The sequence below is a fragment of the Aythya ferina genome (assembly GCF_964211825.1).
Source record: "Aythya ferina genome assembly, chromosome: Z".
NCBI classification, from domain to species: domain Eukaryota; kingdom Metazoa; phylum Chordata; class Aves; order Anseriformes; family Anatidae; genus Aythya; species Aythya ferina.
Window position 1 is genome coordinate 11,740,839 of NC_140299.1, and position 14,157 is coordinate 11,754,995.

A 14,157-nucleotide genomic window follows, 5' to 3' on the forward strand; every position below is an offset into this window, starting at 1 on the left:
GACTTCTCTAGAAAAGAAAAGAATCTACAGAAGCTATCCCTTAAAAAAATATCTAAAGAAAGTGATTAAATAATTTTCCTTAACATTCAATACTCCTCAGTGGTATCTGTTAGTGAGGTTTATTGAATCTTGAGGCAAGGAAAAAATAAATGAAGATACAAGACAAGATGAATTTGAATAAAATTAGAGACAGCTATCCTCCCATGCATAGATATATCAGACCATTTCAGAAAAGCTGTTTTTTGAAAGCAAACTTCTGATCATCTGCAGCCTTGCAAAACCTGCACACAGACAAAGGCAGAGTAAATTCTAGAGTAGCAGTAGGAAAAGATCAGAGGCTGGAGGATTTCTGCAATATCGGAAGAAAAGGAGCTCTAGATTTTTCTTTGTAAGCCTCATGTATGTATGCCACCTGTGTGGTCACATCATCACATCTGCAGGATACAGAGTGAGTGGCGGGAGCAGAGGAATGTATCCAACATATCCACTGGTTTTCCATTTAAAGCTGTTCATCCCATGTCCAACTCACCATCACTCTTCTTTCTCGGTTTTAGTTACCCCTCTCTCTTCCAGACTTTTTGGCTCCAATTCATCCCACAGAAGGCAACTAAAGGCCTGAATGTCTCACTGGCATTGGTGAACAAGGGCTTGGTTCATCAGATGCTGATTCAGACCTCCATAAGAGGGGGTCTCCCCTCTTATGAGAAAGACCTCCCTGCAGGGGGTCTCTCTCCCCTTCCAGCACAGAGGCATCCCACAGAAACTTTTATATAAACCAGATACAAAATTCTGCATGGGGAAGAGTTTGTACATGGCCACGAGAGCCAATGCTATCACATTTAAGATACTTGGAAATGAACTCTCAAAGCACTCAGCACAGCATTTTCTTGGTGCTTTACTCTGTCTACAGATTCAGTCCAGATTTTCCAAGGGCATTAATTACATTCATTTTGTAAATGCACTCACTATTTGGGGTTTTATTGGTGTAACTTGAATAGGACTTGTTAGTCTCTGACATAAATTTTATTAGATGAGGTGAACTTAAAAAGTACGGACCACTGATCTTTTCTGGCACAAGCAGGATTCACTGTGAAATACCCACTTGCTATTTCCTACGCAGATTGATCACTCAGTTTACAATGAAAAGCTTTTTTTTTTTTTTTTTTAATGTCGAAAGCAACTTCATCAATGGAAGAGTTTAAGAAAAGAACACGTTTTACCAAATCCTTCACTTTGATTAAAGGTCATCTTCACTGTATGACAGGCAGAACCATCTCCCAGGCAAACTCCACACTGGTCTTCAGTTGCATTGGAATTTATCTCATAATCACAGCCGACAGCCTGGAAGAAAAAACTGTCTCAGAATAAATATGGTCTCCAAAATGAAGCTTCAGCATACCCTGTCCTCTTCTAAGATGGGGAGACTCAATTTTGCGGCAGAGTATATATTCTACATAAAGAAACTAATAATAGAGATAATTGCATCTAGGTAAAACTCCTGTGGATTAATATGATGTTAAAAAGAACAAAAAAAAAACACAATCAACACTACCATGCCATGAAACATACAGCGGTGTTTAGATTCATATGCTTGAGATGGAAATGTGCTACCCAAATGGCCTCAGCAACTAGGATTGCCCCAAACATCTAGGATTTGTGTCTGCTTTTTTATGCTGAAGACACAACCATGGATTCCCAGGACTACAATGTAGTAATGGAACCAAAAGATAGGTTCACCAGTACCACAGAGAAAACCCAATATTATGCTCACAGACTAATGCAAACATTTTGTATCTCTGGTCTGTTTTCTCAACAAATGTAAAACAAAAGCTGTGCACAGGAACAGAAGCTCTGAACCTGTGTTAATGCTGGTGTGGTGCAGGGGGTTATTGCTGGAGATTCACTTCCTGAACATGCTGAACTTATACAACTGCACCCATCCAAAGATATAAAGCAACTCAAGATGTGACAGACCACTTTCTGATTGTCATGCCAGTTTTTTGTGGCAGTCCCAGTGCAGAACAGTTACTGCAGACAACCCCCTGGCAAGGTGAAACTCTTCAGCAGGCATGAAGTTTTACACCCATGACACTTGCTTCTCCAGTTTGCCCACATAGGACAATGTATCAGAGAGAAAGTTCTGGTAAAGATCAATTTTTCAGTTCATGATGCTTGGTAGGGGGTCAAAGCAAGAGAGAAAAATTCTTAATTTTGAGTAGGGCAAATCCTTCTTTAAGAACTAGCAAAGTTTTTTAAGTTAAAGATTAACCTGTTTTCATATTTAAAATGTGGTATGAAAATTATTTTATGATTCTTGAATTTTATATCCATTTACTTGAGTAGAAGTAGCACATGCCCTCACCAGAGAAGTAGAAGTGTAATACGTCTGGGTTAGGCACAGCTGAACAGTTTGCTCCCTTCTCATATATAGTCAAAAAACCTTTCATCATCTGAATCAGCTTGGTAATAAGGCAATGCAAGGGTTTGGATTTCCCTGAAACTTCTCTCTCCTGACATGAACAGAGCTCAGCTGTGGGAAGAAAATCATCCCCCAAACTTTGAAAGGCTTCATGATAAGATAAAACTATAAAAATACACCAGGGAAAGGATCCTAAAATTTATTTAAGAAGGCTTTAAATAGCCAGCTTCAGAAACTTTGCAAAAGTTATACTATAACACAAAAGGTAGATTGTAATGTATTGTTAAAATTTGCAGGTTTATATTTTTATAGTACTGCTTTCCAAAGGGTGTACCACATAACAGCACACTTGAGCTCCTAAAGCTCTTTAAATGGTATCTGCATTTCAACTGCTTTTGTCACAAGTCCATATTAATGAATTTTAAAAAACATTAACAGTGCTTTGTACCAGAGCTAATCATCATTACTGAGGAGCAGGCTGTGGCTTTCCAACTAAAATAATCTCCATGTATTGTTCCATGTTTGCTATGTGTATCCCTACATCGTAGCTTCCTCTGTAGCACACTCTCATGCAGATAATGTGCATCAGGCAATGCACAGTCTTCAGTCATGAATAATAAATAGGACTTACTGCTTTTTTTGGCTTAATTTGAAGAACATTCCAACAAATTATTTTGTCTGCTTCCCTCCTCCTTGCATGCTTCATCTGGGGAATCATTTAAGAATTTTAAAAACTTTTTCTAAAAAATTCAGAGTAAATTTCTGGGGGAACTGTCAAAATGCTTTGTTTTCAAAACCACACAATAGAATGTGTCGACTTTCCTGTCACTCCACATTCTCTGCTCCCTCCTTTCTGTATTCTAGTTTCAGACTGAAATCACTTTCAAATTTTGACATGAATTAGTGCATAGTTTCAATCCCATAGATGTTACATTTCTTGATTTGTTGAGTATTTACTAAATAAATAAAATTATATTTAACTTGGAGAGAATAGATGTAATTCTGGACACATTTTTGGGCCAAACCAAGCCCTGAAGGACAGAGACCTGGCTGTTGCTCTGGGAAATGAAGATGGACATTTGCCTCAAATCTTATCCCTTCCTACATTCTCTGGCTGGTGTGTGGATAATGCTTGTACAGGAGCTTGAGGCTTTTCTCTGTTCTCCTTTTCTCTGTTCTGTTGCAATATCAGGCTGAGTCCCAATATGCTACCCATACCTCACAGATCCTAAATCAATTCTTACCAAGTTTTTTTTTTGTGGTTTGATTGTTTGTTTTTAGCAGTGAAGCTCCTTGATTTTGTACCATCATCACAGTAAGCTGAACTTGCAGAATGCCGCCCGGTGTCCAATATTTAATAGCTATTAACAGCATCTAAGACATCTGGAAGCCTTCAACAGAAAACTGCCTCTGATTTAGATGAATAACCAACAGGCTGGTGGTAGTTAAAAGTTTTTCTCTGCTGATTTTTCTTAAAATAAGCTTTCAGGTGTGGTACCTGCCAACTTCTCTGAGCCTCTTTATGTATGAAAATCCAGGCATCCCCTCTTTTGATTCTGATCCTATTTCACCTTCAGTACTTCAGCTATTGTAATCTTCTGTAAGCTCTTGACAGGAAAGCCCATCTATTAGATTAATCTAAGTATAAAGGCTTCTTCATATTCTTGCTCTTAAAATGACAGAAAGATAGTAGAAACACCTGAGCTTTTCCTCTGTGCACGAGTGATTTAATGAACAGCTAGAAAAGCTGCAAAGATAAAAGCATGAAAAGGCCCCAAGTTAACAAAGGTGTTAAACCATGTCTCTTGCATTTTTACAGAGGTTTCAAGAAACACTCATCTGTCACTTAATGACAGGACTTATCCAACACCTTTGAAACCTTCTATGAAAACCAATGGCTGTGTCAAAAGGATCTGCAGCAGGCACTTCACTCTTATTTCACAGAAGGAAAAAAAACTTTTCCCTTCTGTGAAATAAAGGGGAAACTTTTTTCTCACTGTTATTGTAATGTCTTTTGCAGACATATCTCAGTACCAAGGACCATGTTTACAAGCAGCACAGAATGTTACAGTGATAAGCACATGCTAAGAAGGTTCATGACCACAGTTTTGCCTCTAAGCATGTAGCTATTCATCCAAGGATGGATTTAATGAAGTATTCAGAGTACTCAGACACCACTGTGATAAGTGCAAGATGATTATTCCTCTTGCCAAGAGCTGAGATCTAACTCCTCACCTATGAGCTAAGTATTCACTACAGTTTATATTTAGTACTTTCTAAGAATATAAAAAGGTAGACATGTAGCTATTTTCTGAAAAAGATGCATTTTCTGGTGTATCTACTGTACTATCAGTACATTTGTTAATAGTCTACAAGCAGTTATCAAAGTCAGCATTGTCGGGTTTGTCATTAGACCAGAGCAGTAACCAGCCTCCTTGGGGAGTCCAGCAAGCTGAAGTTTATTTTCTGTTCTATGAACACATTCACTATTAAACACAGTGTTGGGGATAAAATGTTTTAGGCTGAAGTTTGATTTTTTTAAATAGATTTTATCTTTTTTTTTTTTTTTTAATATGCAAATGAAAAATCTAGAATTGGAACTCCAACACTTCATGTTTTGCTACTGGACAATAGGAGTGAGTGTTTTTGAGCTTCTCTTTTGAACCTCAAAAAAAGACGTCTTGAAGTTTTATCATTTTTGTCAAATAAGCATTTTCTACCATGTTCTTAAAAGGTTTCTGTTCACCTTTATTTACTGCTCATTCTTGTGGTTACACCCAGATATAATTTATCTATTGTGAGCTGTCAATCAGACATTCTGAAATGAACATAACTGAGCATATTTCCTTTGTGACCACCACATAGTATGAAAATCCCCAAGCACTGAACAATTTAGTCCTGAAATACTATGCTGTCACTGGTGAAAGAGTCCACTACCACAGTATGATCACTTTCCTGCCTTTGGGGTGCCAATTAGTGTCTCTGTATGGGCTGTATGTACTCTGTACCAGCTCAGATTGTTCACACATTGCCATGCATTTCCCTTATTAACACATCCATGGTATCAAAACATGACATCCTTGTGACACAAAGGGAATGAATCCCTTTGTCCTTTCCAAATATAACCATAGAGGCTTCTATTTTGGTTTTCCTCTGACATTTGAAACAGCTTGCACCTGACCAGACATCACCAGACTTATCTATAAGCACAGCAGGGTGTGGTGCAGGGGTCCCCCAAAATGAAGCATCTGCATAGCTGTGTCACAGTAAGTAAAGCCTCCACTTTACTTCCTAGCTACAGGGGTGCTGCCGGTGGTGAAATGACCTTTATATCTAGCAGCAGGTCATCATCTTACAAGGCCATTAATGACCATCACAAAGTGTACATTTTCATGAGTGAACAGGTTTAGCAGTCATTCATTACAAATACATTTAATTGAACTGTAATTTTCAGGCCAGGTTTTACCTTCTTGCTCCAGTGAATTGTACATTATTTTTGTTATTTGTCAGATATATTTCTAGATGCTTCCTCCTCCCTTTTATTTCTTTTCCTCAATCTTCTATTTAGATACGCAGAAGCCATATATTTTAAAACTGCCTTAAAAAGCATGCCTAAAATTTATGCCAAATTGCCTGTTAAAGAGGATCTGGAGACTAAACACAGGTTATTAAAACAAGAAAAAAACAGCAACAATTATCCTCTGATTGTATTACACATATGCTCTTGTGCACCCTCTGCCTGTGAAACATGCTGTGCTAACAAGAAACCCTTCTGTGCCATAGTATATGCATTGCAATTCATCATCACTCCCTGCAGCCCTTTGTCATAGCCCCATTCACCAAGAGTCTTTTTGACACACCTGAGACTGGCTTTATTACTGGTCCCACCACACAGTATGGAGGCAGAAATAATGACTTGAATTGCCTGGCTATGTTACAGGTAGGAGAAACAATTTTTTTCCCGCTGTTTGGTGACTAAAAGGAAAATAGCCAGAGATATTACCCTTTTGCCACTTCCAGAGGGAGAGACTTTTGTGCCAGACTGGCTGTGGGGAGCAGATACAAAAAGTTCTTGCTCTCACTGAAGGGTATGTCCTGGATGTACTGCCTGAATATCAAAGTTACGTGAATCCCATGTTATGCTTCTAAGTTCTTCCTCCATCTGTCTCCCCCACTGGTCTACAAATAAAGAAATCATGATCTTGTCATGTTGGCCACAAGATTGCCTTGAACAGGGAAAGATGTGCCCCGATGTGCCTTATAATTTGTCTAGATGTTTCTGAATCAATTTCCTGTTGGGCTAGCAGTGGGAAGAGGAGATTGAACCATAGTGAATGGTAGTGAAAGTACTACAGAAAGATTGAGATACGTAATCTGCTTTTTAGCACAAGGAAAAAAAAAACACACAACACTTTCCTCCCTAGTACAATGGTTGTGTAATTCAATAGTATGTTAATCTCTCAATATAATAACCGCACATTACCACAGAGAACAGTTTACAGATTTGCATGACTGAAGGTCATTTAAACCTATTAAAATTCTGTGCAGGAGACGAATGCTTGTTACAAACAGCAGAGATGCCAGGTCCTCCACTGTCAATGTCTGCACACTCTCAGTGTGTTCACCAAGTTTTCACTTTTAGACAATGCCATGGCATGTTTAACCAAACTCCTCAGTCTGGAAAACTCATGTATGTAGTTTCTAGTAGTCAACAAACATACTACAGTGGCAGTATCTTTGCTTATTGTCTCTGTGGGAGCAGCCAAGTGCTCTAATAAGAATCAGAGTCTGTGACATATAATTTAAACATGTAAAGATAGGTTATGTTCTTTAACAATCTTCCAAATAAAGGGAGAGGCACCCAAAAGATGAGTGCAGAGAAATATGGTTAAATAGCAAACTAGTCATGATATATCTTGACAATTTTAGGTAACATTACTAACAGATCTTGTTGCCACCTTCCATTTCTAAGTTACAGGATTGGGTCCAAGAAGGAAGGCCAAGCTAGGTGAGAACAGAATAAAAGGGTTAAGGGAACTGCATCCCTCTTCCACTTGGAAGGAAAACATGGTGGCAATTGCAGGCATGTAGCATTGAGGTTCCCCTTTGCAGTCTCTATTCCCAGTGCAGGGTGATTTAACACTATTATACATTCAGGGAATTCCTCTTACATGTAAATGACAGAGTAGAGGGCCCAACTGTCTTCTCTACAAGGTTCTCAAGTAAGTTACCAGTTCTGGTTTGTTTCTGATCAGGAAGTTCTAAAGAAATACCATACCAACATCTAACAGGAAAACTTCCTTGTGCAGTGAGGCATAGGCAGCACTTCTGAAAAATTAGGCCCCAAATACTGGGAAAATCACAAAGGACAAAAGAGTCAGCACTGGTGTCTGTACTTCCCACTGATTTACCAGGATGGCTAGATAACCATTCAGTATACCTTAGGTAACTAAAATGAGGTACCTCAATCCGTGTTTAGCCATCTAGGTAAGAACAATTTCTCTGTCTGCTCCGAGCAAAACCATGGCTATCTGAAAAATCAGGTTAAAATCAGCTGAATTTAGTAGATTAGATTATTGACTGAACTGAGTCTACCTATCTTCCCCCACCCCAGCAACTATGAAAACTCTGAAATTCGTTGTTAAATAGGAACTACTCCACAAACCAAATATGTGAGCAGTATGGACAGACAGATCTAACATACAACATCTCACCACTTTCAGTTTTTTACTAAATTTCAGGTTGAAGTGTTATTTAGGACTTAGAACAAATGTGAAGTACTTTTGTGAGATAAAGTAATGAAAACCAGAATATGGCATTATTAGACACTGCTGCTAATGTCTGTGAACTCTTTTTCCACGTTATTAGCAACATGTTGCTATTGGAGTACAAGAATTATGTACCAGACTAATTATATTCAATGTATTTCTAGATTTACTGACCATGATCTGCAGTGTATTTATTGTGTTTAACTAGCTGGACTAAAATATTAGTGAATTATGTTGAGAGGTACTTGAAAGAGCTTCTCCTCAAGCTTTATGCTGGGCATTTTTTTATATAAAGACACGCTGTCTTTCAGAGATATGAGATATTTGGGTTTACCTATTCATCGCTGGCTCTCATCTGTGGCAGCTGCATGATTATATTGTTCACTCCATGATTCTGATTCCAATTAGACCTGTTTGTCAGAAGATCTGAAGTGGTAGTCAACATATGAAAGGCTGACAAAACCATATTTATGATAGTGTCAGTACTATGGAAGAAATTTTTTAGTTCTTGAGACTCAAAGCCTTTCTATTTATGTTGAAGTATATCTGGTATCTAGAAACTGCAATTAAAATTTTCCTTTCAACTCCAATCTGTGAATCATTCTACTATTTCCAAAATAGGCAAAAATTTGAATGGTCACAGGCAAAGTTCAATACAGAAAGCATATGGAAGCTAAAATTAGCCACAATGATCCCAACCCTTTTAGGCTGGAAATCATAACATAAAAGCATATCATCACAAAAACAGCCTTCTGGGTTTAGCTTCCTTGGCCTCTCATTAGTAAAGTGCTGATACAGTATGAGACATTTACTACACTCTTCAATACAGCAGGGTTTGTTTGAAGCTGGCTTGAGCTGTTCACGAGCAGGTCAGTTCTTTCACCATCACAGTTAAAAGGCCCATCCTGGCTCTTAGTAAAGCCAAGTGGAAACTCTTCACTGTGAATCGGAGCAGGATCTCAGTAACTCCCTTTCACAAAGGCATGTTCTGAAAGGAAAACTTAGAACAAATCTTTTATTACTGCTTTCTGAGGGACTAATGTTATGAGGCATATTAACTACCAACATGAAGAATATGCAGAGAACCTTATATTTATTCTTCAATAAACAGAACATTATTGAGCTACATACCACATGTTTGCCAGTTACCTCATTGTACAACATTATTCAATTTACTGTTGTAAAGGGAAATAATTTTAATTGTCTTTAAGAGCAAGTGTCTGATCCTACTACAAGTCAGTTCAGAACTGCTACATAGTGTGCAATACTGAACAGCATTTTGAAAATAAAACCACATATAGCAGTGACACCAATTACAACCCTAAAGCTACCATTCATGAAAATGTTTCACCAAAAACAAACAGGCTATCTTTAACTGTTGTTTTAAAGCAACAGAAGAAGAAAAGAAGAGTTCAAAGGTACCAAAAATAATTAGCCCTCAGGCTAATGGATTCATTAAAACTAATGGAAATGACTCTCACGTCTACTGAGAGAAGTTGTTTTTATGAACTTATTTCCATGATCATTAAAAATGCAATAAAATGAAATGCCTGCCATGGTTCTTCAAAAAAAAAACACCACAAACACAAACACACAAAAAACCACAACCCACAAAAACATTAAGTATTTTCCCATAACTACATAAAATTGTAGAGAAAGAAACATGCAAACATACCCAATACCTTACACATGCCATTAATACAGATATCTCTGCTGTGCCTTCCTTCGAAGCAAGGAGTACCATCAGTGACTGCATCCAACATCTTCTCTGAAAAATGGCCATCTATTGGGCGACAGTGGAGCTCACAGGGGTTTGCTGAAATGAAAACAAAATACTCCCTCAGAAAATATTACAGCAGGACATTGAAGTGTAATGCACTGAGAATGACCGTATATCTTCACTGCACCATCCACTAGCTTTCTCTTATATTTGCTGACAAGAAATAGCATAACTAGACTCAGTTACCAAAGCAATCATAGTAATGCTAACTAGCAAGTAGCAGAGGTCTGATAAACATGACTAGAGTAGGAAGCAGATAGAGCCCTGTACCATCAGACCTCCCACACCTCCACCCTTTCTGTTGTCGATATATTAAAATCCAGCTGGCTGAATTGAGCAGTAATAAGGCCATCAGTTGGGATGGAGAAAGGGACAGGAAACTGGCAAAAACAACAGTCATCAGTGAGGGGAAAAGGAGGAATTTGGGAGTAAGATTGCCAAGGCAAACTGGTTTTTATCAGCTGATGGTTGAGTGATTTCAGATAATTTATAACTCTTGATCAGTGCTGCCAACCCCTCTCAGTGAGCAGTGAAATGATTGCTTCTCATCTTCTGCCTGTCAGTCAAGGGTCACATCTCTGCTTAATTTCAGATACCTGCTGGCAGTTAATAAATTATTTCAAACACTTGATTTTTTTCCTGGTTGGCAATTTATGAAATGGAGATAATACTGGTGGGTCTGACATATCCAGGCTTGTTTTGTATAGATGTGCAACAGAGAAGAGAAAAACTGCAGCAAAAGCAATTTGTGATTCTCTGTAAGGGCCCAGCCTTATCCTAGTCTATACACTGAATAAAAAGAGCCAAACAGGCACCTGCCCCACTTCATAGATGCTGGTCTTTGGGAACCTGAAGTTTTGAATCTCAGGCTTAAGTGAGTCAAAGGACACAAGTTTGATAAATCAGTTGTAAGCACAGAAGATGAGCTAGAATTGAAACCATGGTCAAAGCCAAGGAAATAGAAACCCTCCAGCACAGTCACCAGGGGTATCCACAGCTTCTCTTCACAGCCTGTGCCAGTGCCTCATCACCTTCAGAGTGAAGAATTTCTTCCTAATATCTACAATAAATCTCCCCTCTTTCAGTTTAAAGCCATTCCCCCTCATCCTATCACTCCACTCCCTGACAAAGAGTTCCTTCCCAGCTTCCCTCTAGGCCCCACTCAGTGCTATCTGACTGAAAGAAAAGCTATCCCCTGTCACATCCAGGAGGGACAGCAGCAGAAGAACCATCTTTTGCTCCTGGTCTGTTCCAAGACCCTGAACTAACCAAGTGTCACAGCAATTTGTTCATGTTCAGCAAGCCAAAATCCTTTGCTGAGCAAAGCAGTAGGCCTTAAAACTGCCAGTTAGTAGGAACTTCAAGGCACCGTATTGAGCCATTTTGCTAAAATCTCCCTGGGTGCTACAGAGGTGCCTGTGCTGAGTGACATTTTCATCCTATGCCAGATAGCCAACAATTGCTCCCCTGTCTCAGAGCAATGAGGGATAACTATAAATTGATATCCTAGACAATGGATTTCTGTTTCCCCTTCCTCCTTTGTTGACCTTGCTTGTGTCATACAAAGAGCTGTATTTAAAATTGGACAAGTTTCTAGTAATGCGAGAAATTCAATTTTTTGCTAATGCAGAGAAACCAAATCATTTCCTTTAAAAGAGCTTATGCTTTTGAAGGGGGAAATTCACTTTCATTGCTCTGGTTTGTACATCACCAACACATACACAGCACCATGCAGTGCACAAAAGTGACAGCAGCTCCTGGCCCTGAAGTGCTTGCAATACCAGCACTGACTCCTGCACAGTCTGAACTTTAACATTATTAATCTCATTCATGTAACCAGCATTGCTTTAAAACTGGGATCCAAAAAATAAAAAGGGGATACTCCAGAAAATCCAAAACCTTAATGAGGAGCTTTGTTTTCCCTCTTGTCAGTAGAGCTAAACGTTTTTTTAAGACTGACAACAATGATGTGCTTGTGGCTTCTGAAATAATGATCTCTTAATAAAGAAAGGGCAATAGAGGGATTAGAGGCAGAGGAGACTGAGGTAATGACACTGGTGGAAATTAGGGTGATAATCAGTCACATTCAAGAATATCAACAGAGATTGAACTGTAAAAATCTCAAGCAAGAACATTAAGTTTGTAAACCTTATCAGTCTTCAGACCGTCTGTGAAAACTGTCAGCCATAACCTCTGCCAGTTGTTCTGATAACAACAGTCCTGATAAGCAATACAATTTATTTTACCTTTACCTAGAGAAATTGGTTTTTGGCTAATTTGATTATGTTAGTGCTCTAAAGTTTGCTTTAGAGCACTAACATCTTCTCACCACACCTTTTTTTAAAATGCTAGTCACAGTATTCATATAGTAAGGAGAACAGAAGAATCCCGGCAAGTCTGTGACCTGTTAAAAATGCATCCTGACTGATCCAGACTTTGCTTAAAGCCATTTCAGCTTTTACACGGCTCATAATGAAATATGTAGAGTAGTAGCTTGATACCTGTATCTCCTCCCTAGCTGTATGTTGACATTAACAAGCAAGACTGTATCCAATTTCATTTCAGAAATCAATGAACAAGAAAAAACAGGCAGTGCTGACTACTGACATATTCCTGTCACGACGATGGTCTAAGTATATAACTCAGAAAGAGTTTGTAGGGAAAGATAATCTTCCTCGCTAAGCCAAATGAAAAAGTAAAAATAAATAACAAGCAAACTTTCAGACTTGCAAAGCCTCATGAATCAAAGAAGAGCTTTGTAGACCTGAAAGCTTTCCTGTTTTTCCTAATTGTAGTAATTCATCTAAATATAGATCCTACCTATACAACAAATGCATTTCTTCCTGTAAGTTTTCTACTAAGACCCACTGGAAATGAGAGATTATTGTTCCTTCCCCACAGACTCACTCCTATCCAATATTTTATACTACTGTCCTCACTCTTAAAGCTATTTTCTTATTTCATCTGCATGGGAGGCTGATTAGGGCACTACTGAGGAAATTATCCAAACACTGTATTAGCCATTCATTTGCTGAAATTATTTACTTATCTATCATTATTATTTTTTTTACAGCTGAGCTCAAGGATCTGATGAAGTATCAGGCCTCAATTATTCTAGGGCTGTAAATAAACATCACAAGAATCAGTCACTGTCTTCCAAACGTCTAACATTTTAAACATGAGACAGATACAGGTATAGAAAGGTCTTACCTACTATTTTCAGATAGAGAACTGCCATACAAGGAAAATACTTTGCCTCATATGATGGAAGAACTCAAAAGCAAAGACTGGCATTGAATTCACATTTTCTAACTCTTATTTTAGTCCTCAAAAAAACTAAAAAGACTAAACAGAGTTCAATGCAAGGGTTTGCATTGCATTAGGGCTGCTCAAAAAGAACTCCTTAAAGCAGCTGGTTTAGTTTCCATGTCTTCAGTAAACTTAGTTAATTCATGATGAGACTTTAACAAAAAGGCTGTCATTTTAGTAATTTTTAAGCCAAAAGACACAGAAAATCTTGCAATCCAGCATATACATGGAATACTACATCCAACCTGTAAACATTCAGTAATGATCAGATTTCTGCCTGAAATTTCTCTACACCAAAGTAGGATCAAAGCCACTTAGGTTGCTCATGCCCTGTTTGTGTTGTAATATAAAATGATAACATTAATTCCTCTAAGCTTCTACATGACCAGCAATAAAGAACTCTTAATGTGTTATCTAAAGTGTTCTTGTATTATTTTGGCTGTTACTGCTTCTCCTGCCTTTCACAGGCATGAAGAACTGCAGGAGCCTGCTCTCCCTTGACTCTCTTTGTACTATCTCTCCCCCCTCTTGAGTTGAGGGGCTCAGAAGCTGCAGTATGAAGTTCAATGGCTTAAACTTGATGCTGAAACTTTTCACTTGATGGTTAAAGCAGAAGAGCTACATTCAAACCTAGCTAATAAGACCATGGGGTCTTGCTTTTCAAAGTCAGTTAACAAGGGCATAAAACTGCTTGAGGCTTTGTAGCTTCCAGACCTGAGCACAACACTGCATGGAGCCATGCAGGCTTGCTAGCCTGTACCTCTACTAGCTCAGGGATATGTACGCGATACACCTTTAGAAACAATCTTCAAGCACTTTGTATTTAAATCACTCAATCTTCTATTTTCTGGAGAAGCACTTGCCTTTTTCTTGCCTTTACT

The 14,157-nt window shown here is 38.4% G+C and overlaps 1 protein-coding gene across 1 annotated transcript in view; it reads right to left on the reverse strand.

Annotated features, from left to right (window-relative positions):
- ADAMTS12 (ADAM metallopeptidase with thrombospondin type 1 motif 12) overlaps window positions 1–14,157 on the reverse strand; it is a 172,304-nt gene that overhangs the window by 42,567 nt on the left and 115,580 nt on the right. The window contains exons 13-14 of the mRNA XM_084503757.1: window positions 9,870–10,003; window positions 1,221–1,341 (exon numbers count right to left, since the gene is read on the reverse strand). Coding sequence (XP_084359883.1) covers window positions 1,221–1,341; window positions 9,870–10,003 — 255 coding nt within the window. The remainder of the gene's footprint in view (window positions 1–1,220; window positions 1,342–9,869; window positions 10,004–14,157) is intronic.